The sequence below is a fragment of the Gracilinanus agilis genome, chromosome 4 (genome assembly GCF_016433145.1).
Source record: "Gracilinanus agilis isolate LMUSP501 chromosome 4, AgileGrace, whole genome shotgun sequence".
Taxonomy (NCBI): domain Eukaryota; kingdom Metazoa; phylum Chordata; class Mammalia; order Didelphimorphia; family Didelphidae; genus Gracilinanus; species Gracilinanus agilis.
The window spans coordinates 289,578,718-289,605,948 of NC_058133.1; the positions used below are offsets into that span (position 1 = coordinate 289,578,718).

Genomic DNA, 27,231 nt, shown 5'->3' on the forward strand with positions numbered 1-27,231 from the left:
GGGGAGGGGAGAGGAGGGAAGGGGAGAGAAGGGGAGGAGAAAGGAAAAGAAAATCGGTTAAAGGAATGGGAAATATTTAACCTAGGAAGGAATATTTAGCTTAGAGGATTTAAGGGGGATATGACAATTGACTTGAAATATCTGGAGGGCTATTGAGCAAAGGAGAGATTAGGCTTGTTCTGTTTAGTGTCATGGGACAGATTGTGGTTTAGTCATTTCAGTTGTGTCTGACTCTTCATGACCCCAGTTGAGGTTTTCTTGGCAAATATAATGTAGTGGTTTGCCATTTCTTTTTCTAGCTCAATTAGGCAGATGAAGAAACTAAGGCAACAGAGTTAAGTGACTTGCCCAGGGTCACACAGCTAATAAGTGTTGGAGGTCAGATTTTAACTCGGGCATATATAAGTCTTCCTGATTCCAAACATAGTGCTCTATCCACTGGGCCACCCATGGGACAGAACTGAGAGTGATAGATAGAAGCTGCAAAGCCACCAATAGAGCTTTGATGTCAGAAAGATTTCCTAACATTCTGAGTTGTTCAAAAGCGGGATGGGCTGGTTGGTCCCCCCTGTTTGGGGGTCTCCAAGCAGAGGGTGGGTGGTCTGTTTCCTTGTTTGTAAAATGGGGAGTAATGAGATTACGAGTCCAAAAACCTTTTGCAGAATGCTACATAAATGTTATTTTTGTCCAACTCTTCATGATCCCATTTCGGAAATTTTTTTTAACTAGAGGGGTTTGCTATTTTCCTTCTCATTTTACTGATAAGGAAATTGAGGTAAACAAAGTTAAGTGACTTATCCTGGGTTACATAGCTAGTAAGTGTCTGAGTCCCAATTTGAACTCAGGTCTTCCTGATTCCAGGCCTGTCACTCTTTTCACTGCATCACTTAGCTTCCCTCAACTATCTGCCAATCCCAAGATAGCAACCAATCCTCCTTTGTTTTTACCCCTATGAAAAGAACCAAGTAGCCTAGACATCCAATAGTCTTCTATTACTTTTCCTGAATTATTTCAACAAAACTCACTTCTTTTTTATTTCTTAATCCTTACATTCCATTTTAGAATCAATACTATGTATTGGTTCCAAGGCAGATGGGGTGGTAAAGGGTTAGGCAGTGGGGATAAAGTGACTTGCATAAGGTCACATAGCTAGGATGGGTCTGAGGCTAGATTTTAACCCAGAACTCCCTCATCTCTAAGCCTGGCTCTCAATCCACTGAGCTGCCTAGTTGCCCCCAGTAAACTCATTTCTTTCTTTCTTTCTTTCTTTCTTTCTTTCTTTCTTTCTTTCTTTCTTTCTTTCTTTCTTTTTAATTAAAACCCTTACCTTCCATCTTAGAATCAGTACTGTGTATTGGTTCCAAGATAGAAGAGCAGTAAGGGTTAGGAAAGGGGAGTTAATTGACTTGCCCAGGGTCACACAGTTAGAAAGTGTCCAAGGCCAGATATGAACCCAGGACCTCCTGTCTCTGGGCCTGGCTCTCAATCCACTGAGACATCCAGCTGTCCTCAGCATCACTTCTAACTGTAATTATTGCTTAGTCATTTCAAAGCTGACTGTACCAGTTCACCAGCAGATTATCCTGGGGACATATTGCTTAACCCAAGAATTTTTCTTCCTTAGTTTTGACCTAAAATTTTATCTCCTAGTATGAAAATAATCTATTCTTGATGCCAAATGACAACCCACTTAGAATTTTTAGTCTTAGAATTTCCTATAGCATATCACCAAGAAGATTCGAACCTGGGATTCCTTTCAGAGTAAAGTGATGGGAGATCTCAGTCTAAAACCTCTCAGACTTCTTTAACAAACTGAAGAATAGACTCTTGTTTTTGCTAACTACCTCTCAGGACTGTTGGGAACAAGTCTGGAAATCTTAGAGCATTATAGAGCGGTAAACTTGTATTAATCTGCACATTAAACATGAGAGGAATATTTCTGTGTGCACCAGCTTGGAGGGCTCATTATCTCTAAACTCCTCTGCCTCTCACCACAAGAATAATGGCTTATACTGATAGAGTCCTTTATAAGTATTTTTATAATGTTTTTACTTTATCTCACTTGAGCCATACAATCCTGTGAGGGGAATAAAGGGTTATTATGCCCACTAGAAGGAGAAGAAAACTGGGGAAGTCCAGAGAATTAAGTGACTTGCCCAAGGTCATGGTATTAGCAAGTGGCAGAACTTGGACACATGAACCGTTTTCTGGTGCCAAGTCTGGCTTGTGTTCCATCATCCTACACTGTTGACTGACTGTATATATCATCCTCTGCTCGATTGCCATTCCTAACAGGATCTTGACTGTGTTTATTCAACAATCTAATTTAAACTCCCTGTTTTATATTTTCTTAATATACTGATATTAAGTTCCCTTTTCTGGCTATTGCTGCTTTTATTTTTAACCAAACCTGAAAAAAGATGAACCGTCCATCATGCCTCCAGAAGTTAGTGACAGGGAAGCCCCCGTGGCCACGGCAGGGAATGAGCTTCAAAGGCCCATTACAGTTAGGACATCGTTTTCCTGCAGAAAAGAAAACTGAGATGATTAAGCAGGGAAGGGCCAACCTTCCCTCCATCTGATTCTGAGTTGGGTTTGTGTTCTTCCTGATATTTAATTTCTCCTCCCTAAAAGGCTGGAAATATTTCAAAATGTTTTTAGATATCTGACAACCCCCATCCTTCAAGGTTAATGATCCCTTCCATATGTCATCATCATGTAGAATCTTAGATTCAGAGCCAGAAGGGATGTCGGAGGTCAACTAGTCTCTCTCTCACTTCTTCTTACAGTGATAGAAACTGAGGCTCAGATGGATTTAAGTGACTTGCCTAGGTTCACACAGGTAGTAAGTATCCTGAGTCCAAATTCACTTGAATGTTTTATTGCCTCTCATGAGAGAGTAAAGAGCTACCTACCTGGTATAATTTCAGAGTGTATCTAAGCATCCCTCCTCATTGCTCCCTGATCCATGAAATTCTGTTACTAGAAAACAAAATCCTTTTTTAAAAAAATTATGTTTATAAAAAATATTCATAGCTGCACTCTTTGTGGTGGCAAAAAAATTGGAAAATGAGGGGATGTCCCTTGATTGGGGAATGGCTGAAAAAATTGTGGTGTATGATGGTGATGGAATACTACTGTGCTGTAAGGAATGATGAACCATTTCATTTCTATATGAACTGGAAGAACCTCCATAAACGGATGCAGAGTGAAATGAGCAGAACCAGGAGAACATTGTACACAGAAAGTGAAACATTGTGGAACAATACAATGTAATGGACTTTGCTAATATAAGACAATCCCAAGGGACTTATGAGAAAGACTGCTATCCACATTGAGAGAAAAAAACTGTGGGAGTAGAAACACAGAAGAAAAACATATGACTTATCATTTGTTTATATGGTATAGGATTTGGGGTTTTGGTTTTAGAAGATTATTTTATTGCAAAAATAAATAACATGGGAATAGGTATAAGTGATAACATTTGTATAATCCAGTGGAAGTGCTTATTGGATCTGGGAAGAGTAGTGAAGAGGGGAGGGAAAGAAAATGAATCATGTAAACATGGAAAAAAAAATATATATATATATATACACATATATTTTTTGAAAAATAAAAAATAAGATGGTAAAAACATATCTTTATTTTATTCTGGTAACAAATTTACACATAAAATTTTCCAAAGTTATATGATTGATGTCTCCTTCCCCTCTTCCCTCTCCCCTCCAGGAGTTGACAAGCAATTCCACTAGGTTATATATATATTAACACTCAATACCTATTTCCACATTATTCATAACAAAATCCTTTTATACCACAATTAAAGATATGTCTTAGAATACAAATGCCCCTAGAGAAATAATCCAGAGACTAAATGTCACAGTGCAAGATAAATGAGGGTTTTCCAGTCCTTTTTTGAGGATAAGTTTTCATGGGGATCAGGCATAAGGACTATTTATTGGTTTAGGAACTTAGGAAGATGGCACCCCTTGTGGGTTGGAGGGGGCTAGGGAAAGGAAATATTTGGGCTTCAACTTTCCTTTTTTCAAAGTTTTACTTATAGATTCACTGCCAATAGCCATGGTCAAGTCAGTGAAATTATTAGGAAGGTTAAATGCCATATGACTGCTCTTAGTCAAAAACTTCTCTAACCCAACAGGGACCCAAATCATAGACTGTTGGAGCTAGGAGAGGTCATCTAAGAGATCCATTAGTCCAAGGGCTCGAAACCTTATTTATATCCTGTACCCTATCTTGTCCTGGGAAGCCTATTCACTCCTTGTGAGATTAAATTTTCTATAACTTCTATTGAAGGAAATGCTACATTTCAGTTATAGGTTAGTGAAATTAGGATATATATGTATTTTTTTCCCTCATTCAAAGTCATTCTATCAAGGAACCTGTGAACCCTTAGGTTAAGAACTCCTTATCTAGTTTGAACTCTTCATTTTAACAGGCAATAGAACTATAGACCAAAGACTTTCCCAAAGTCACCCAGCTAGGACATGGCAAAAGTAAGACAAGTGCCCATGTTTCTTGACTCAGTTCAATGTTTGTCCCATTCTGCTTAGATTTCATGTCAGAGACCCTGAAGTTCAAATCCCAACTATTATTTACCATCTGTTTGGTCTTGGGCAAGTCACCTAACCTCTATGGGCTTTAGTTTTTCATCTACAAAATGATTAGGTTTAGCTTGATGACCCTCTGAGGTCCCTCCAGCTCCAAGGGCATAATGGGGCATTTCAGAATCTCATAGGAACAGGTTATGTTGTTGTGTGAGCAACCAAAGAAAAGGTCCATAGTTTGCCTTGAGCAGACTACTGGATGCCACCAGTTTTCAGTTTGAGGGTGATGAAGGAGTTGAGCATTTCTTAAAAAGGGGTTTCATTTCCTTGGTTTTCTACCTTGCCAAGGCATGATCCAGCCAGGCCAAAAATCTTTGCATTTTGTATTTTAGACAGGACCTTTTATTTCATTGTTTAGTGAATTCCCTGCAAGAAACCCTTCTACCAACACAGATTAGCAACAGCTCTTCAATTTATAGTCTAAGCCAGTGGTTCCCAAACTTTTTTGGCCTACCACCCCCTTTCCAGAAAAAAATATTACTTAGCCTCCTGGAAATTAATTTGAAAAAATTTTAATAGCAATTAATAGGAAAGATAAATGCACCTGTAGCCATCACCGCTCTCCTGGATCGCAGCAGCACCCACCAGGGGGCAGTAGCACCCACTTTGAGAATCACTGATCTAAGAGAAGAGCTTGGGACTTGTTTTTGTTCAGTCATTCAGTTGCGTCTTATTCTTTGTAATCCCATAGACCATAGTGTGCCAAGCTCTACTTTTTTTCACTGTCTCTCAAAGTCTGTCCAAGTTCATGTTCATTGTTTCTATGACACTATCTATTCATCTCATCCTCTGCTGTCCCCTTCCTCCTTTTTTGTTTAAACCCTTATCCTTCATCTTAGAATTAATACTGTGTATTGGTTCCAAGACAGAAAGAGCAGCAAAGACTAGGCAATGGGGGTTAAGTGACTTTCCCAGGGTCACAGAGCTAGGAAGTATGCAAGGTCAGATTTGAACCCAGGACCTCCCATCTCTATGCCTGGCTTTCAATTGACTGCCCTCTTTTTCTTTCAGTCTTTCCCAGTACTGAGAGATTAATGACTTTTCTAAGGTCATGTTAGTACATGTCAGAGGCAGGTCTTGAACCTGGATCTTTTTGTCTTTGAGGCCAGCTATCTGGCCAATCTGACACTGTTGACTTTTTTTGTTTTAAAATGATTTATGGCATTTTAACTAGACATTTTATGGTGCTGGTTGGTTTAGTAAATAACTTTAAAACTAAATACACTAAGGGCAGCTAGTTAGCACAGTAGATGGAGCACCAGGCCTAGAGTTGGGAGGATCTGGGTTCAAATCTAGTGTGAACCTGGGCAAATCATTTAACCCTGATTGCCCAGCCCTTGTTGCTCTTTTGTCTTTGAAGTGATACTAAGCCAGAATGTAAGGGTTTTTAAAAAATGAAATACACTGGCACCTGACTTTATCATGATTTCCAATATTGGGGATTCCAGCTAAACAGAGACTTTAGTTGACAGGGGTACCTGCCCTTGTCCCTATCCGAATTCACCTGTTGAATAACTCTTTTTGTAGTAGCAAAGACTTGGAAACTAAGGGGCTACCCATCTACTGGGAAAAGACCAGATGGAATTTGAATGTAATGAAAAACTCATGTACCATAAAACATGATAAAAGGGAAAGTTTCAGAGAAACCTGGGAAGATTTGTATGAACCTATGCAGAGAGAAGAAAGCAGAAACAAGAGAACAATTTATACAAGAAACAATAACAGTGTAAAGACAAATAAAAGAACTCATATCAAAGCAATGACCAATCATGATGGCAGAGAAATGATGATAAAACATGATAGAGATCTCCTGACAGAGCAGTCATCAATTCCAAGTGTAGAACAAGACCTACATTTTTTGAACACAGTCAATTCTGAGATTCATTTTGCTCTACTATTCATATTTGTTTACAAGGGATTTTCCTCCTCCTAATTAGGGAGAAGGGAGAGAGAAATAAGATAAAATGTATGTTAATCAAAAAAAATGTTTTTCTTAAGAAAAAAATTAAAGAATTTACTTTCCTGTATTCCCCTCATTCCCTCAGAGACATTGTTTCCAAGACTTCAGGCACAGAATCTAATAAACTCTTGTGTTAATTTAGTAATGAATGTTTTCCTCCTGGTAACATACTTGACTTTTAATAGAGGCCTTCTAGAGACAGTTTCTTAATCTAAAGAAGTGGCTCTAATGGAGCAAACTGGTGGGGGAAGCTCCTAGCTTTGTCACTTGCTTGCTTTATGACTTAAGGCAAGTCATGTGCCTTCTTTGGCCTTTTTTCATTTGCAAAAGAAGGCGTTTAGATGAGATGATCACTAAATTTCTTTCCAGCTTTGAATCTACATTCTTATTTTTTGATAAGGAGGGCCTTTCAGTAACCCACCAGTCCTATCACATAATCATCACTGAGAAGGAGTCCCTTGTTTGGGTATTAAAAAACATTTGGTGGTGAGGCCCCAAAGATGGCATTATGGCAAAACTCTAGAATGAGACATGTCTAGCAGCATTTGAACCAATGCCAGCTAGGGTGTGAGGGTGGGCAGGCCCCTGGACTCACTCTGCTGCTTCTGCCGGGCTTTGTCACAGATGGCTGGCCTCAGATAGATCTTCCTTCCCTCCTCGGCAGAGCAGTCTTGGCTGCAAACAACCACTCCCAGGCAGGACTTCTTCAAGATGCGGGAGTTGTGATTGTTGGTGTTGCGCATGGCCCAGCTGCTCAGGTGCCTCTGAGCGTTCCTGTCCTCTGAACTGTAGATGTGCTTCACATAGGAATCTGGCCATTCCTGAAACCAGTCGGTTGTTTTGACATCCTGATAAGAACTCCAAGAATGTTAATTAAAGTAAAAGAAAACACACACACACACACACACACACACACACACACACACACACACATATACAAACTAGAAAACAGAATCATCCATCACAGAAGGGACTATGAACATGAATTTTATGTTATTTTACTCAGGAACTCTGGGAGGTGGTGGGAGGGAGACCTTTGGACCCAGGTCTTACTTCAACTATGGAGAATCTATGAATTAAGAACCATGTACTTGTTTTAGAATATAAAGAAATCTTTCCTTCCTTCCTTCCCTCCTTCTTTCCTTCCTTCCTTCCTTTCTTCCTTCCTTCCTTCCTTCCTTCCTTCCCTCCTTCCTTCCTTTCTTCCTTCCTTCTTTCCTTCTCTTCTTCTCTCCTTCCTTCCTTCTCCTTCTTCTTCTCCTTCTCCTCCTTCTCCTTCTCCTTCTCCTCCTTTTCCTTCCTTCCTTTCTTCCCTCCTCTCCTTCCCTCCTTCCCTCCTTCCTTCCTTTCTTCCCTCCTTCTCTCCTTCCCTCCTTCCTTCCTTCCCTCCCTCCTTCCTTCCTTCCTTCTTTCCTTCTCTCCTTCCTTCTCCTTCTCCTTCTCCTCCTTGTCCTTCCTTCCTTCCTTATTTCCTTCCTTCCTTCCTTTCATCCATAGGAATATAGTTCTAGGGTTAGTGGAAAGAAGGGAATTTTGAGATAAGTCCTGGGAAAGGACTGTGGGTAAGAAAGGAATTATGGGTACTGAAAATAACTGAACTTCACTTCCTTCTTGGATTTGATCTGAGCTGTGAGTGGTTTTTGTCTCTGCCTACAATTTCAAATTGAAGGAAGAGTTTTGCTCTAAGAGATTCTCCTTGGAAAGTCAGGATTTTTGTGGAGAAAATCTTTGACATCCAGGTAGAGGGTTTGCTTGGAGGAAAATAATTTCCCTGAGATCAGTCTTCATCTGGCAGTGATCTATCTACCAGAATTCCTATTGGCTAAGGTAATTCAAAGCTTTCCATCTATAACGTTGAGTTACTTAGTACAGCAGCCAAACCCAGAGGTCTTCCCTTTCTTTCTTTATTAATTACTGGTGGGAGGATTAGGGTTAAGTCAGATAGCCTGGGAAAGGGTTTTAGATAGCATAAGGAGGTGTAGGTAAGGCAAAAAGAACAGAAGGCTCTCCTTAAGCAAGGAGACTTAGGAGCTGGATGGAGGTAGCTTGAAGAGTGTCGGGGTCATACCTATCAGTTCCCCTTATCCTTTTTTGTTAAAATAAACTTTGTTTCATAACCAAAGGGTTTGGTGCTTACTTGGCCCTATGGAGTTCCTAGGTGGGTTAAACTTCTTACATCCCTCTAGGACACTTCCACATTATACTTCTTTCTTTCCTTCCTTCCTTCCTTCCTTCCTTCCNTAACCAAAGGGTTTGGTGCTTACTTGGCCCTGTGGAGTTCCTAGGTGGGTTAAACTTCTTACATCCCTCTAGGACACTTCCACATTATACTTCCTTCCTTCCTTCCTTCCTTCCTTCCTTCCTTCCTTCTTTCCTTCCTTCCTTCCTTCCTTCTTTTCTTTCAGTGGAGATGAAATCTGCATCTATGCAATTCCACACATTGTTCCTGGTTCTGCCCTTTGAGGCCAAGCAGAACAAATCTAATCCCTCTTCCACATGACAGCCCCTCAATTATTTGAAGACAGCTCTCACGTCAAGCACTATCTTTCTTCTAGTTCTCCAGGGTAAATATTCCCAGTTTGTTCAAATGATCCTAATAGAGAGTGATCTCCTCTTCCCTCACTATCTCAGTCCCACTCCTCTCTTCTCTGTACTGACCATCGGGCCTTGAGTGGGGAAACAAAAATTTGGTGAGTTTATGTGCAAGAAATGTCCCTTAGAGGCCTGAGCTCCATTCCATTCTTCCAAAGAAAGTTTATTCCTTTCCTTCTGGCCTGTCAATATCACAGCCTTCAAAAATAACAGACAAAAAAATAAGACATAATTCATGAAAAAAATCAAGGTATAGTTTAATGATATTAGGACTTGGATTTGAAAGACTTAATTTTGGAGTTCTGGCTCTTTCAACCTCACTAGCCATGTGACCTCTTCTTCATTTGTAAATCAAGAAGGTGGATTTGGGGCTCTCCAGAGGTTCCTTCCAATTTTAATGTTTGGTAATTCTGTGTAAGGTGCTAGATTTTGATTGGAAATAGCTATTTACACAAGGTTGGCACCAATTCTTTGCCAAAGAATAACTATTTTTCTGGTGCTATTGACATTAAAAGTCAAGTGGGAAAGGGTCATTTACCCCTTCTTCTCCCATTCCTATCCTAACTCTCCCTCTCCCCTGCATCAGCCTTTGCTCATCATCTTGTTTGATATGGACTTATTCATTCATGGTAAGTGTGTATTCATCTCTGTTTTGTCTTGCTTCGCCCATTTGCTGTGCAGTCATTTCACTGGTGCTCAACTCTTCCTGACATCATTTGGGGGTTTTGGATAAAGATAGTGGAGTGGTTTTCCATTTCCTTCTCCAGCTCATTTTATAAGTGAGAAATTAAGGTAAATAGAGTGAAGTGACTTGCCTAGGGTCACATAGCTACTAAGTGTCTGAGGCCAGATTTGAACTCAGGAAGATGAGTCTTCCTGACTCCAAGCCCAGTGCTCTATCCATGGTATCTTACACTTAGCTGCTCTGTACTCTTAGCAAATCCTTAATAAATGTTTGCTGGATTTCATTGGTGCAGAACTGAGGCAATCTGACCCATTCTGCATAGTGAGAAGCTGTCACATTCTCCCAGTTGGCAATACTAGGCTGTGCCTATACTTTACCAGTTATCTGAGTGTTTGGCAATGTGTAGACAAAACACATAGACTAGGTTTCCCATTTTTCATTTTAAAAAAGGGCAATAATGAAGAAGGCCTTACTCAAGAATTTTGCTTTTCCACAAGGCAAGCCTGGCCTACATTTGATCATCCCCCTGCGTCTGAGCACGAGAAGCATGAGCCTGAGGAAATATGTTTCCTCTAAAGCTGCTGAGATGCAGTGGAGGAGGGAGAGACCAGCATCCTCCCTGGCAGTCCAGGCTGGTGAAGCTTTTGTAATGGCATGACCAAATGACCCAGACTCTCTGAGGGGATCTAACGGAGAAAATGCAGCATCCAGAAACCACTAGGGTGGAATCCAGGGCTTAATGATAGAAAGAAAAGAGTCGGCATCCAATGTGTGGTAGAGAATGGGGCTAGAGGGTGACCAAAGGCTTCCTCGGGTTTATGGTTAATTCTAGTTCTGATCAGAATTAAAACCAGCACCAGATGACGAATGACAGAATCCCAAAGATAAAACAAGCTTCAGTGACCATCTCTTCAGACTCATACTTGGACAACAACAACCAAAGTCTCGTTACCGATGGGATGCCAGGGGTTTCAGGGGGGCCAAACATAGATGTGAGGTTTCTAGAATTTTAAAGCTGTGAGGGGTAAAGAATGCTGAGACCAAAGTGGGCACTTTGAAGGAAGGTTCCTAAATATGTGAGTTGGCCTGCTGGAACAGGAAGATGACAAGGGAGTGCATTGGTGGGAAGTTGCAAAATACCAAAAACAAAACGAGCTTTTGGAGAGTCTGAATCATCAGAAAGAAAGAAGAATCCAGGTGAAGCTGATAAAAAGGAGATTCTTGGGATCAGAGGAAGTGGTCCTTGTCTGAGGAATGTCCATTACCATCCGATGTTTTGCTTTGTTTTGTTTTGTTTTTAATTCACAGCAAGAATGAAATTTTCCACTCCCTAAGCCTGGGCAATGGAGAAAAGGCTAGTAAGGAAATTTCTGTGAGCAGAGTCTAGCCCAGTGGTTCCCAAACTTTTTTGGCCTACCTCCCCCTTTCCAGACAAAATATTACTTAGTGCTATGGAAATTAATTTTTTTTTAATTTTAATAGCAATTAATAGGAAAGATAAATGCACCTGTGGCCATCACCACTTCTGGAATCGCTGCAGCACCCACCAGGGGGTGGTGGCGCCCACTTTGGGAATCACTCGTCTAGGGGATTATATGTGAGTTGGAGTTCAGGGAGTGGGCAAGAAAGGCAGTTTCAACTTGCAGCTCAGTGATTGGACCTGGAGGTTAGGCAGAAAAGGAGGGTGAATCTGGTAAAATGAGAGAGAATTCCTGCATATGCTTAGGGGTAGAAAGATCAGTAAGAAAGGCAGGGAAAAGGGAGGAGACGTATAAAATGTCAGATAGAAGTACCTTAATTTGAATCTTTGTTCTTATTTAATTCCTATGTGACCCTGGACAAGTCACTCAACATCTTTGAGACTCAGTTTCCCCATCTGTAAAATGAGTTTTTATTTCCCCGGTGCTTAGGATGATGCCTTATTAGGTGTTTAATGATGTTTTTAGATGACTTCTAACATCCCTTTTGGCTCAAATTCAATGACAGGGAAGAAAGATTAGCATAATGGAAAGAGTAGAAGATTTGGATTCAAAGGACCCAGCTACAAATTACAGCTCTGAAATTTACTTCAGGTTCCTCATTTATAAAATAAAGGGGCTCTAAAGTCCTTTTCAGCTTTAAATATATAGTCTTATGAAGCCAAGATTGGAGAAGCAGCTAACTGACTACTAAAGTAGAAGAGACTACTAAAAGTTGTCAAGTTAATTATGTGATGTCAGATTATAGCTCTGTTATTTATCTAAACTATGTACAAATACCTCATTTTGGCCATTTCAGTCCTGTCTGACTCTTTGTGACTCCATTTGGGGTTTTCTTGGCAAAACTACTACAGTGGTTTGTCCTGTTCTTCTCCAGCTCATTTTCTAGGGGAGCAAACTGAGGCAAATAGGGTTAAGTGACTTGCCAAGGGTCACACAGCTAGTTAAGTGTGTGTGGCCAGATTTGAATTCAGGTCTTCCTGACTCTGGGCTCAACATTCTTTCCACCATGCACCATGCCACCTAGCTACCCTTAGATATTCCATAACCTGAGAAATGGGAAGTGAGAGGTTTTTGTTGTTTTTTTTTTAAATTGCAGTGCTAAATATTCTCAGAGATTATTTAGCATTGCAATTTAAAAAAGAAAAAAAAAGGAAAATTTTCTTACAATTGCTACCTTTGGCATTGGCTCAGTGGATAGAATGCTGAACCTAGAGACAGGAGGTCCTGGGTTCAAATTTAGCCTCAGACGTTGTCTAGCTATGTAGGCAAGTCACTTGACTCCAATTGCCTGGACTTTACTGCTTTTCTGCCTTGATACTGATACTCTGTATCAAGTCTAAGACAGAAAATAAAATTTTAGAAGAAAAAAAGAACCTTTGTGTTAGAACAGCAGATAGGTTAGAAAAGAAAACCATGAATTAAAGGATAGATGTTTCACAGAAAAATTCCCTTCATTCTATCCGGGTGGTAACAATGGAAAGTTACCCAAGAGAGTGAGTGGAAACCAGGCGGATTCAGGGAATCTTCTGGGAAGATAAATTCCCTAGAACTGAGAGCCAACCAAAAGTAGACTGGGATGTCCCAGAAGGTAGTGAATTCCCTGTCTCTGGGAGTCATCCAACAGAGGTTGCCTGCTTTCTTGCTCAGGGTGTCATAGAGGGGAATTAGAGCTTTCAGAAGAGGTTGGACTAGATGTTCGATTTGGTGCTGTTCAACTCTAAGTCTGTGATTCAGGGATTAGAGTTGTCTATTCAATTATAAGCTTTTGCCCAATTTATTACTGCTCATTTTTATTTAGTCATTTTAGTTGAGTCTGACTCTTTGTGATGTCATTCAGGGTTTTCTTGGCAATGATACTGGAGTGGCTTGTCATTTCCTTCTTTATCTCATTTTACAGATGAGGAAACTGAGGCAAAGTTAAGTGACTTGCCTAGGGTCACAGAGCTAGTAAGTGTCTGAGGCAAGATTTGAACTCATGAAGAGGAGTCTTCCTCACTCTATCTGCTGTGCCACCTTGCTGCCTCTGTTATTATTTAATACCCCATGTTTCTCTCAGGGAAGAAACTGTTAATCCCACTTTCTTCCTTTGAAAGGGAAGCAAATTGCTTGGGAGTACACCTCACACATTTCTCATCCATTCTCTCTTATTCCCTTCCTTTCCATCTTTCCCCACCATCTAAAATCCAAATTAGATCTCTGGTTTCCCTGTGACAGAATTCTATGTCTTCATTCTTTCTATTTTTAGAAGTAACAATGCAGATTAAAAATATAAAAATTACTAATCATTTAGAATAAGATGCTAATTATATTAAAATTACCTAGGGAAAGATGGTTAACATATAGATATTAGAATAGGTAATTAAATGCAGCAGAGTCAGAAAAGAGGTTATAGAAAATGCTAAAGAAAAGAGGCTGGACCAAAAAGTAACGATTACTCTATTAACAAGAGTGTGAAGAAAGTCTCTAGCAGAGTGCCCCAGAAATCCGTCTTCATTCTTAATTTGTTCAACATTGCTATAAGGAAGTTTAGAGGAAAGCACATATATCAGATCTATAGATTATACAAAATTGAGGGAGAAAGCTAATATGTTGAACGTTAGAATCAGGAACCACAAGGACCGTAAAGATTATGAGGAAACAGACTGCCATTTTTCATCTTTGTTTCCCCAAGGTCTTAGGATGTTGCCTTGCTAGTTGTCTGATAAATGTTTATTGTAGGGGGTGGGAGAGAAGAAATCATGACAAGTTAGGAGAAAGGGCTGAATTTCATATGATGAAATTTAATTTGGAAAAAAGTAAAGTCCTGTACCGACGCCCAAGAAATCAATTGCACAAGACTCAGATAGAGGGGAAAGGACTAGAGATCATTTAACATGAAAAATAGAGATCTGGGATTTTAGGATGTTGAAAACTAAATAGATGTCAGCAATGTGATTAAAATAGTTTGAAAAATGTTAATGCAATCTCTATTTCTGTCTGTCTTTCAGTCTCTGTCATTCTCTGTATATCTCTATGCCTCTGTCTCTGTCTCTGACTGTCTATCTCTGTTCAAAATTATGGTTTTACCTGGTGAGAAAACTCAGTAGGACTAGATAGCCATGGAAATTTTTTCCAGCTCTTCAATTCTGTGCTTCTGTGAAACTTCCTCCACTGATAATACAGATCTTGAACTTATAGTCTTAGATTAGAGGAGGTAGAGGGAGGAAATAAGGATTTATTAAGCACCTACTACATGCCAGGAATTGTGCTAAGCATTTTACAAATATTATCTGTTCAATCCTTAGAGGAGGAATTCTTAACCATGTTAAGTACGTCAAAGACCTCTTTGGAAGTCAGATGAAAACTATGGATCCTTTCTCAGAAGAATTTTTTTAAAATAATTGAAGAAAATGCTAAAATTCAATTAGAGGCTAGTAGAAAATCAAGCAATAATTTTTCTCCCCATCCAAATCCATGGATGCTCTGAAATCTTTCCACAGACTCCTTGGGGAGGGAACCAAGAGATTAAGAATCCGTGTCTTGGGTTGTACTTGGAGACTAAGGCTGGAGGATCTCTTGAGCTGAGGAGTTCTGAACATCAGTGAGCTAAGCCAACTGTGTGTCTGCACTGTTTAGAATTGACACGGTGAACTCCTGGGAGGGGGAAAATGGGATATGCCACCGGGTTTCCTAGAAGCGGAATTACTATTGTTCAATCATTTCAGTAGTGTCTGACTCTTCATGACCCCATTTGGGGTTCTCTTAGCAAAGACACTGGAGTGGCTTGCCATTTCCTTCTTCAGTTCACTTGACAGATAAGGAAACTGAGGCAAATTGGTTTAAGAGACTTGCCCAGAGTCACCCAACTAATAAGTGACTGAGGCTGGATTTGTCTTCCTGACTCTATGCCCAGTACTATGTTCCATCTAGCTACTCTCAGGAAGACCCGAGTTCAAATCCAGACTCAGATATTTGCTAGCTATGTGATCCCAGGTAAGTTATTTAACTTCTGCCTGACTCAATTTTCTTATCTGTAAAATGGAGATAATAATAACACCTCTTTTTGTGAGGATAAAATGAATGAGTATTTGTAATATACTTTTTAAACCTCAAAACAAAATATAAAGGGACAGTAGCACAATGGATAAAGTGCCATGCCTGGAGTTGAGAGGATCTGGGTTCAAATCAGACCTCAGATATTTTCCAGATGTGTGACCTCAGCTAAGTCGTTTCACTCTGATTGCCTAACCCTTGTTGCTCTTTTGTCTTAGAAATGATATGAAGACAGAAGATGAAGATTTTTTAAAAATGCAAAGCATTATATAACTGCTAAGTATTTTAATTTATCATTATTATTGCATAAAAATGGGCAAACCAGGTGAGTCAGAAAGGTAGCAAGTCAAAGCTCCCTTGATAAAAGGAGTAAGTTAGGACCTGTGAGGTCCCCCTATACTTCCAGCCTGGATGAGATACAACCAGTTAAAAAAAAAATAAAACAAGAATCCCTTTCTTAGATAATCACCCAAGGCCACTAAGAGTTTAAGTGGCTTGTGGACACTCACACAGTCAGAATATGTAAGGGTGGGCTTTGAACCGAGGACTTCCTGGCTCTTTTTTGTTCCATTCATAGAATATTAGTGTCCAACATGAGTCTCACAATAGTCCTGCTGTTCTCTGACCTTGGTTGGGCCACATGTGGAATATTATACCTAGCTTTGGACCTTGCATTTTAGGAAGATCTTTGAAAATCTGAGTTATATCCAGGAGAGAGTGATCAGGGAAGTGAGAGTCCTGACCATCATGACCTCTAAGGAAGAAGAGATGATAGGATTTGCCTGGAGAAGAGAAATGGGAAATAACCACCATCATCAAATATTTGAAGAGTTCTCTCTGGAAGGAGGTATTAGACTCATTCTGTCTGACCTCAGAGACTGGTAGCATAATTAATCGACTAGCATTTATTTAGCTCCTACTCTGCACCAGGTAGTATGTTAAATACTGAAGATACAAAGACAAAAATATAGAGGATTCAATATATAGAATTTACAAAATGGTGGACCTAATTCAATGTAAGGAAATATTCTGTAATAATAGAACTGTCCATTCACTGTGGAGGTTGCATTGGGAGGTGGCACATTTCCCAATAGAGGTCCTCCAATCTAGGCTCATGCCTGATGACCTACTGGGGACATTCAACAGTTCAGTTTAAATACCTATGATGTAGAGGGCAGCTGGGTAGCTCAGTCAGGCCTAGAGACGGGAAGTCCTAGGTTCAAATCCTGCCTCAGACACTTCCCAGCTATGTGACCCTGGGCAAGTCACTTGACCCCCATTGCCTACCCTTACCACTCTTCTGCCTTGGGGCCAATACACAGTATTGACTCCAAGATGGAAGGTAGGGGTTTAAATTTTTTTTTATTTAAATAAATAAATGTACCTACTGTGTGCTAGTCACTGACAGAGGTATAATGCTTAGATAAGACACGATGACTGCCCTGATAGCCAGGGGATCCTCTAATCTGATAGGAAATATGATCCATATTCAGATAACAGAAAGTAATTTATAAATGCACCAAAGAGGTATAAAATGATATTTTTTATCAGGGTTGAGGAGGGGAAGGTTATCCACTGGGGAATATCAGAGAAAGACTTTAGGAAGGAAGTGGCATTTAAAGTGGCCTTTAAGAATGGCACCGAGGTTTGAATCTGGCCTCAGAGGTGTCCTGGACAAGTCATTTTACCCCAGTTGTCTATCCCTTACTTAAGAGATACGTATGGATTCTAAGACAGAAGGCAAGAGTTTAAAAAAAATGGCAATGAGGCAATGCAATGGCTAGAATATTGAACCTGGAGTCAGGAAGACGAGTTTAGATCCAGTCTCCGAATCTTACCAGCTGTGTGACTCTGAGCAAGGCACTTAACCTTTGTTTGAGATAGTAGATAGATAATAGATAAATAAATAATAATTTATTTAAATTATTTTAAATTAAGTTAAATTAAAATTAAATCATCATAATAAAAATAATGGAGCCTATCTCCCAGGGTTGCTTTGAGAATCAAATGTGACACTTTTTATAAAGTGTTTGTTATATAGTTGGCATTTAATAAATACTTGTTTCCATTTCTTTTTTCCTTTAATAGAGAAGCTGGCAGTAAAGTGAAAGGCATGTTTGGGGATCAGAGAATATTCCAGTGTGGCTGAGATGTAACATACATTGGGGGCAAGAGAAAGAGATTAAGTCTGGAAATGTAGACTGGAACCAATTTGTGGAAGACCAAGAATGTCAAGCAAAGTAGTTTGAACTTTTTGTGGCTGCCGATATTCAGTTGTGTCTGACTCTGTGATCCCATTTGGGGTTTTCTTGCAAAGATATTGGACTGGTTTTCCATTTCTTTCTCCAGCTCATTTTATAGATGAGAAAACTGAGGCAAACAAGGTTAAATGACTTGGCAGCCAAAGTCACACAGCTAGTAAGTGTCTGAGGCCAAATCTGAAGTCAGGAAGACGAGCCTTCCTACTCCACACCTGATACTCTATCTATCCACTATGTCACTTAGCTGCCCAGTTTGAACTTTTCCTGATGGGTTGTAAAGAATCAGTGATTTCTGAGCCAAGGAATGACAGGACTGAAGAAGGAGAATGAGTCCAGCAGCGATAGAAATTTAAGTGAGCTCAGGTGAGGATGGTTAAAGAGTTTACCAACCTCAACCCAAAGAAGTCAAAGGAAAAGATTACACCGCAGCACTTTTTGTTGTAGCAAACAACTGAAAACGTTGAAGAATTGCAGTACAAATTGTGGTCTATCACAGTGGAATGAGCTCTGGCTGTGGAGTCTGAGGGCCTGAGTTCAAATCCCACCCTTGGTGCTTTATTGGGTGACCTCAGGCAAGTCACTTATTCTCCCTGGGTCTCAGTTTCCTCAATTAAAGATTGAGAGAGTTGGACTAGATGACTTCCAAGGTCTCCTTTGTTTGGACATCTATGATCTAGGATGACTGTAAGAACTTACAAATATGCAGAGTTCAGAGAAACTTGGAAAGTTTTATATGAACTGATGCAGCATAAAATGAGAAAAACCAGGAGAACTTTTTATATGAGGATATAATAAAAATAAATGAAAACAACTTTGAAAGACTACTGAATTCTGGTCAATTCAAGTGGCCATTATTTTTTTTACTTTAAAAGGTGGCTGATAAAGTATGTGTCCCACTCTTAGTCACGGAATAGATGTGCAGAATATGATATACATGTGTTGATGCCTTTTGCTTGACTATTTGTAACAAAAGGGAGAGAGTTTGTGGTGGTCAAAGATGTTTTCCAAAAAAAGGGAAATATTCTTAAAGAAGTTCCCCTGGGAGATTAAGCAACTTCGTTAAGGTCATATATACCTTATAGATATAGATACAATATACACCTATATGATATAGGTGATGTGTGTGTGTGTGTGTGTGTGTGTATATATATATATATATATAGTCAGAGGTGAGACTTGAACCCAGCTTTTCCTGACACTGAGGTCAGCTCCCAGTCTCCTAAGCCAAACACTGTCTATCTATCTACCTGACTGTCTCTCTCTTTGAGTTCTTTAATGAATATTTCTTTGAGTTATCCATGTAAGAGATAATATTGCTACAAGTAGCCCAAGTTAATCCAAAGGAAGCTGGCAAAGAAAAAAAACGAGATTTTCATTTCTATGCTACAGTGGGCTCAAGTGTCAAAAATGCCAATTGAGTTAAATTGGAAATTTAAATCACTTGGGAATCATTACAGTGAGGCCAGCACTCTATAATTAAACCCCTGATTACTTTACCCATCTGATTATATATTGTTGAAAGTGAGTCAGATTTGGAGTTTGGAAACCTTAAGATTGTCTCTTTTAAACAATAAACTTCTTAACCAAGAAGAAAAACAAAAAGTTACCCATGACTCCAGTTAGGAATTAAAAGAAACAAAGAATATATTTAAAAAAAAACAACAACCTGTTTTGAGGAGATGGCCAGAACAAAGCAAGAGAATGGGATGTTCTCTCTTTTCTTAGTTTTTACCCAACACCTTAAATTTCGTCTACTTTTTTAACCAAACCAGTGATTTTATCAAATGAAATCATTAAGCATGTATTATGCACCTACTACATGCCAGGAACTGAGCTAAATTCTAGGGATACAAAGAAAGGCAATAAAATAAACAAACAAAAAACATCCTTGACCTCACAGATCTCAGTCTAATGAAGAGCTCACAGTCTAATGATTACCATCTAATTAAACAGAGTAGAGGGTTATGCCAGAGGATACTCCCTTACTCTGTAGTTTATGATCTTGAAGGAAAGAGAAAATCTTTCCAAATAAACAAAATGTAAGTTCTATTTAAAGCAAATTGGATACATAAAAACCAAGATCTTAATAATATATAGCATTTGCAGCAGTAAGACATTATTATTTGCTTGACAGAGATTTACCATTAGTAAATTCTCACAATGCACTTCAGATATTCAATTACACAAAAATTCCCAACAACTTTTCAGAAACCAGTGTATTCTAGAAAGGGAGGTTCACAGGCACTGTATTAATGCACAGGACCCTACATTGTGAGGTCATCTAGTCTGATTCCCTCAATTTGGAGATGAGGAAACTGGGGTCCGGAGAAATAGGGGGATTTGTCCTGGAAACACTACTGTTTTTTTGCAGGATCTTGCCAAAAGATTTTTTTTAAATAAAGGATAGAATTTCCTTTAGCCCACAATTGATTTTCATGCTTTTTTTTTTTTTTGCTAACGTCAGAACACAGAAATATTTTTTAAAACATTTATTAATATTCGTTTTTAACATAGTTACATGACTCATGCTCCTACTTTCCCCTTTGCCCCCCGCTTCCCCCCCATACACAGAAATATTTTTTGATAATTTCATCTTCAAACCATCTCTGGCAGGACTATGGCTCTAACCATACGATCCCCCCAAACCAATTAGGAGAGACAGTGACAGATGCGTCTTGGTTCTGCTCAACCCAAGCAGGGTCTAGTACCCCATGCATTGTATATGCAGAGAGCAGGGGTGGGGAGAAACAGGGAAAGAAGGGGCTGAAGAAGCTTCTGATTTTGCTCAGCCAGAATCAATTCAGACTAGGGGAGTCCACCTTCCACTCTTTCCCTATTGCCTGTTTCTTTATCTCCTTCACCCCACCCCTAAGAAACAAGGGACTCTAGGTGGGATTTGAGAATTAAGTAGAGAAATTCCAAGGGTTTTTCCTTCACACATCACACCCCACCCCAGAATACCCTACTTTCACATCAAACAAACTGCAAAGCCTTTGATGGTAGACATAATCATGAAAAAAACCAGAGATGCCAAATGACTTGCCCTGGGAAATTCTATATTATCCCCTCTTTATAACAATGCCTCAAGGTACTAAAGCTCTCACCCCATCTGCTTTCCTCACAGTCACTCTGTAAGGTAGGCCAGACCTGTGTTACTCTCCCCATGTTACAGATGGACAGACTGAGGCCAAGAAAGTCAAGTATCTTACCCAGTATCTTATAACTATTGTAAATATTGGACCTGTGATTCAAAGAGATCTAGACTTGGAGTTAGAAGGCAGAGGTTTGAATCCCCAATTGCTAGGTATATACATGATGGTGAGTCTGATTCTTCAGCTTTAGAATGGGGATGTTAATATTTTTATTACCTTCCTCACCAAGTTCTTGTGAGAAAATCTTTGCAGAGAGATATACAAATATAAGTAGTTATTAGGGCTTGGGGGGACTTGTTTTTGTTTTTTTGTATGCAGAGTTTTTTGGTTTGTTTTTTAGTCTTGATCTATAAGTTCATTATAGGGTATTCCCAGTAAGAAAATTCCCTCTCCCAATATGGATCCATATTTTCTCTACAACTTATGACCTTAGTGAGTTGCCCAGGTTGCTGAAAAGTTCAGCAACTTGCCATTTAGACACTATATGTTGGAGATAGGACTTAAATTCAGATCTGTCCTGATTTTGAGGCTGGCTAGTTATCCATTCCACCATATTGCCTCTCTAGTCATTATTATTTTTCAGTATTCTTTGACTCAAGGAGGCCTCTTGGAATTTTCCATCTCCCTTCTATGGTGAAATAAAAAACAAAACAAAACTCCCAACCTTCACCCATAGCCACCTGCTGGAACTAGAAATGCTGATGTTGACAACGAGCAGCTTTCTCTCTCTCTCTCTCTCTCTCTCTCTGTCTGTCTGTCTGTCTGTCTGTCTGTCTCTCTCTGTCTGTCTATCTGTCTGTCTGTCTCTCTGTCTGTCTGTCTGTCTGTCTGTCTCTGTCTGTCTGTCTGTCTCTGTCTGTCTGTCTGTCTGTCTGTCTGTCTCTCTCTCTCTCTCTCTGTCTCTGTCTCTCTCTCTCTCTGTCTCTGTCTCTCTCTCCCCACTCCCATGGAGAGATGGGCAAAGGGTAAAGAGCCACCAGCATCTCGGTGATCAGGATGTAAGCTTGTCTTTGCCTCGAAGTCAGCTAAGCATTTACTGACTATCTGAAGTACGCTTTTCACCAGGGTGTTAACGAGGCCTCGTTTTTCTCACCAGCCTCTTGCATTTGAGAGCAGCTAATTTTAGTAAAATCTACTTGACTACTTTCATGGACCATTTTGGCAGCATTCTCTTCAGATGTCAAACACGAGTGTCAAAATGACGACAAGAATACTATCCAGTGGGGATGATGTAGATATAGATGAGACTAGATGGCCTCTGAGATCTCTCCTAAATCAGAATTCCTGTGATCAGCTTCCTGGGGGACTGGGGTGGGGGTACAGGGGAGACTCTGAGGGATGGAACCCTCCTGACTGATGGAGTCGATGAATGAATAGATGAACCTCTGGAATCCTCCCAGGCTTGGGGAGGTCAAGTGGCTCACTTAGTACCACAAGGGGAATAAGCCTCAGAGGTCACATTTGAACCTTGGTCTTCCTAAGGCGAGCTCAGTCCTCTCTCCTCTATGTACCATGCATTTTTGTATTGTAGTACAAACATTATTTTCCCTGTTTTGCACACTTTCCAGTTTCAGGTTGGCCTCTCTCTGGAGACACCAAGTTCAAACTTAGCCAATCATAGTGCAGAGAACCTGCTCGGACCTTGGAATGCTGTGAGTTAATGGTTCTCTGTGTCTCTGTGGTTGGGGTTTAATTTGAAAACTGGCTAGTGGTTAGGAACAAAATGTTTCAGGCTGTTAGTTTAGGAATATGTACTCCCTGCTTTGTTACTGAGAGTTTGCACAATGGCCACAGCAACCTTTCTGTTTAAAGCAGGTGGCCAGTGGGTGGGGATGGAGTTGTTTTGTTTTGTTCTTTAAAAACCTCAGTTGAAAAAGATAAGGAAGAAGGAAATGGAAAGAGGGGGAGAGTTGAGAGGAAGGAAGAGACAGAGATAGAAAGAGGGAGAAAGAAAGGGAGCCGGAGAACCCGAGAGGACAGACAGAGAAGGATAAAGAGAGATACTGAGACAGAGACAGAGAGAGACAGAGAGAGGCAAAGAGGCAGAGGCAGAAAGAGAAAGGTACTGAGATAGGTAGAAAGAGAGGAGAGAGGGGGAAGAGAAAGAAAAGAGGAAGAAAGGAAGAGGGAGAAGGAAAAGGAGAGGGAGGAAGGGAGGGAGACAGAGAGAAAGAGAAAGAGAGAAACAGACAAACACTGATAGAGAGAGAGAGAAGGAAAGGGACAGACAGAGGGAGGGAGGGAGAAAGAGAGAGGCTGAGACAGGAAGATACAGAGGCAAGAAGAGAGAAAGAGACAGAAAGACAAAGAGATAAAAAGAGAAGGAAAGACAGACAGAGAGATGGAGAGAGATATTAAGAAAGAGGCAGGGAGGAGGAAAAGAGAGACAGAGAGAGAGAAAGAAAGAGGGGGAGAGAGGAAGAGTGAGAGTGAGATTGAGAAAGGTAGAGAGAGAAAGAGAGAGAAAGGAAGAAAGAGAGAGAAAGAAAGAAATAGAGAGAGAAAGTAAGAAAGAAAGAAAGAAAGAAAGAGAGAGAGAAAGAGAGAGAGAAAAAAGAATAAGAGTGAAAGAGAGAGATATTAAGACAGGATACAGAGTGACAAGAAGAGATAAAGAGACAGAAAGAGAGAGAGACAAAGAAGACAGAAAGATAGAGGTACTGAGATAGAGAGGCAGAAAGAGAGGGGAGAAGGAGGAGAGAAATAAAAAAGGGAGAGAGGAAGAGGGAGAGGGGAAAAGGAGATGGAGGGAGAGAGAAATAGACAGAAACAGAGACACACACACACACAGAGAAGGGCAACGAGAGAGAAGGAGGGAGGAGTCAGAGAGAAAGAGAGAGAGGAAAAGGAAAGAGACAGATAGAGATGGAGAGAGATATTAAGAAAGAAGAAAGAGAGGGGAAAAAAGAGGGACAGAGAAAGAAAGAGAGGGAGAGAAGAAAGGGAGGAAGAAGGGGGGAAAGAGGAGAAAGGAGAGGAAAGGATGTGAAGAAAAAAGATTTTTCCTTCTAGTTTTTCACTTTAGAGAAGGAAATTTGTTCAGGGCTTCAAAGTCACTCTACTAAGTACCACAATCAAAGGTTATTGGATCTGAAAATATACAATAACCTGCCTAATTGAAGGCCTGTTTGTAATTTGGGCACGAGAAAAACCAAGCTAGAGAGACTTGCTGCATGAGACTAGGCAAAGCAGGAAGCAATTGCATTTGAACTTTGTGCATGCAAAAGTATTTAAAAGAGAGTAGAAATGGAAAGCTAAATAGACACATTAAATTGGCTTAGGGAATAGGAGGCGTTTTGCACAAAATAGAGTTGGAAAAGTAAAGAGCCTGGGGCTTTATGGGAGCTCCCTAGAGGTTAGCTATAGAGAGCTAGCTTTTCTAAAAGACCTTGCTTGGCAAGTTGGATACCAGGTTGTTTCCTTCAGAACCTTCAGAGGTCATTTTAAGGAGCCCCCTTCCCCCCCACCCCCCACATTTTGCAGATGAGAAATTGAGGCCAAGTGAGTGACTTGCTTTTTTGTGAGCAGCTAAGCCAGGCTTGGAATCCAGGTCTTCTGATTCCAAACCTAGCACTCTTTTCACTGAACTTTATTGGATTCATAGAAACATATATGACAGATTTGCCGGTGGAAGAAGATAAATTATTTAAAAAAAAAAAAAAACAGCCTCCATCAGAATGTATGCTCCTTGTGGCAGGGATTATATCATTCATTGTACTTGTACCTCCCCAAACTGGAGTGGCTCTGGGAACATAGTAGACACTTAATAAATGCTTCAGTTTTTTAAACCCTTACCTTCTGTCTTAGAATCAATATGCTCTATCCATTGGGCTACCCAGCTGCCCGTAATGCTTCTATCAACAGATTGATTGTGTAAAACTTGGGTAGGTCAAGGCCACAAATTTAACATGAGTAGGTAAAAATGTGCTATTTTAAAGAAAGTAGCCTTCATATTTTTGGGTAGCATCAAAGATCCTGATGGCAGAAATCCGTCTTTTATACTCTGTGCTAATATATTGGGTCTAGTTTGAATTTTAGGAGAAATATCAAGCATGTGAAAGGATTAGAAAATAAAATTGATATGGAACAAGTTAACAGTTGGGATGGGGCAATTTCTCCATATTTGAGATCATTTTTTTCTTCTTTTTATTTTTTTTAAAACCCTTACCTTCTGTCTTAGAATCAATAAGTATCTGTTCCAAGGCAGAAGAGGGGTGAGGGCTAGGCAGTTGGGATTAAGTGACTTGCCCAGGGTCACACAGCAGTGTCTACTCCAAGACAGAAGAGTGGTGAGGGCAAGGAAATTGGGGTTAAGTGGCTTGCCCAGGATCATATACAACTAGGAAGGATTTGAGATCAAATTTGAACCCAGGACCTCCCATCTCCAGGTCTGGCACACCTAGTTACTCTTTATTTGGGGATTATTTTCTATGAAAATAGAGCAACATGGAATTCTCAAGACAGAGTTCAAAAACTCATGGGGGAAAAATGTTAGGGGAGTAAAACTCATATGCTCAGAAAACATAAAAATCCTTCAAGTCTGTGACGCTTGTCCCATCTTATTGCTGTATGCATAACCTTGTTGACAGATCTATCGTAGTACCCAACCTAACCAGGGTAGAGGGATGTTATCATCTCTCTCTGCTTTGGAAGGTCACATTTTTTATTTGTACTCAAGTAACCGCCCTGATAAAACAGAGGGCATTTAGCTCTTTCTTGGAATTTCAGCACCTTCCCTATAAACAACAAATTATTTGTTTTCAAAACTTAAATTCTATTTTGGAAAGAAACTTTATTTATTTATTTAGTTTAAATTTTAATTTTGAATATTTTCCCATAGTTACATGTTTCATGTTCTTTCCCTCTCCCCCAACCCCACTCCCACCCCCACCCCCTACACCCCTGTAGCCGATACACAATTCCATTGGGTTTTCCATATTGGAAAGAAACTTTAAAATTTTGCAAATCTGTCTATTTGAGAAAACTTTCAGGTTTTGTATATTGATGTTGGAACATGAAGTCAAGTGATTTTTTTGTAACACTGGATGGTATTCTAGAGGCTGTCTCCCATTTGATCACTCCTGTCATATTTTATGGATTTCATCCTTCAAAGGAAGGTCTGTAGTTTGGGACAACAAATTGGCCCTGTTTACAGACTGGATCTGGGTCCTTGAGCTAGTTACGTAGAGTTACTCTGATCTCCCTGCGCTCAGCTCTACAATCTGCAGGCAGTAGTTGCTTAATAAAAATTTGTTTAATTGAATTGTGGTGAGTTGTGAATAAATGAGACATCCACAGTTGCTATTGTAATAATTTTATATTATATTGTTTTTTATTTTATATTGTTATATATTTTATTGTTATATATTATTATATTCATTATATGTTAATATAATATAAAATATATTATAATTAATTATAATCATAGAGAGCCAAGCCTGGAGACAGAAGTCTCCTGGGTTCAAATATGGCCTCAGACACTTCATGCCCAAATCACTTAACCCAAATTGCCTAGCCTTCACCACTCTTCTGCCTTGGAGTATATACTTATTGATTCTAAGACAGAAAGTAAGGATTTTTTAAAAATGTAATTGGTACATGTTAACAAAATAAATAAAAAATATAATACAACATAGATAATGTTAATTTGAGGTTTTCTAAGCCCATAGGGATTTGTTTCTGTTTGAGTTCAACATCACTGACCTATACCCCTGAAGTCACATGTCTGATCTATAAAGGGCAGAATAGAATTATTTTTGTTGTGACTCCTGGTGTCATTATTGTTGTGTTTGTCAATTATTTCAGTCATATTCAATTCTTTGTGAACCTATTCGGAGTTTTCTTGGCAAAGATACTAGAATGGTCTGCCATTTCCTTCCCTAGCTTGTTTTTTACAGATGAGGAAATTGAGGCAGATTTAAAGTGGCTTGCCCAGGATCACACCATTAGCAGATATCTGAAGACAGATAGGAATTCAAAAAGATGAATCTTCCTGACTCAGGTCTGGCTCTCTATCCATTGTGCCACTTAGCGGTCCTGGTTCCTTCTGCATTTAAACCTGTGATCCTATGATCCAGTCCTAGTTTACATTTCTATGGCACTTTAAAGTTGACAAAGTGTTTTCCTCCCAGCAGCCCTGGGAGATATATTGTCTGATGATCTCCAACCCTAATTTATAGAGGAAGAAAAGGAGGCTTTGGGACGTGTATTAATTAGAAATTTTATACCTTTAAACTCTATCTCCCAGAATTCTTTCCCCATCCCAAAATTCCTTTTTCCCTTTTCATTTACCTGCATCTTTATGCTGCTGTTTATATAGTTCTGTAAGTTCCTCCCTTGCTCTCTCTTCCACTGAGTGACTTGGGTGAGCTCCCTATTGACTCTAGGCTTTTAGCTTCCCTTTTTGCTTCAAGTTAAATTTAATAAATCTTACTAAATGTAAT

General features: G+C 39.7%; 1 protein-coding gene across 1 annotated transcript in view; it reads right to left on the reverse strand.

Annotated features, from left to right (window-relative positions):
• The window catches only part of GCM1 (glial cells missing transcription factor 1), a 64,361-nt gene that overhangs the window by 9,191 nt on the left and 27,939 nt on the right, over positions 1 to 27,231 (reverse strand). The window contains exons 4-5 of the mRNA XM_044675347.1: positions 7,181 to 7,433; positions 2,411 to 2,523 (exon numbers count right to left, since the gene is read on the reverse strand). Coding sequence (XP_044531282.1) covers positions 2,411 to 2,523; positions 7,181 to 7,433 — 366 coding nt within the window. The remainder of the gene's footprint in view (positions 1 to 2,410; positions 2,524 to 7,180; positions 7,434 to 27,231) is intronic.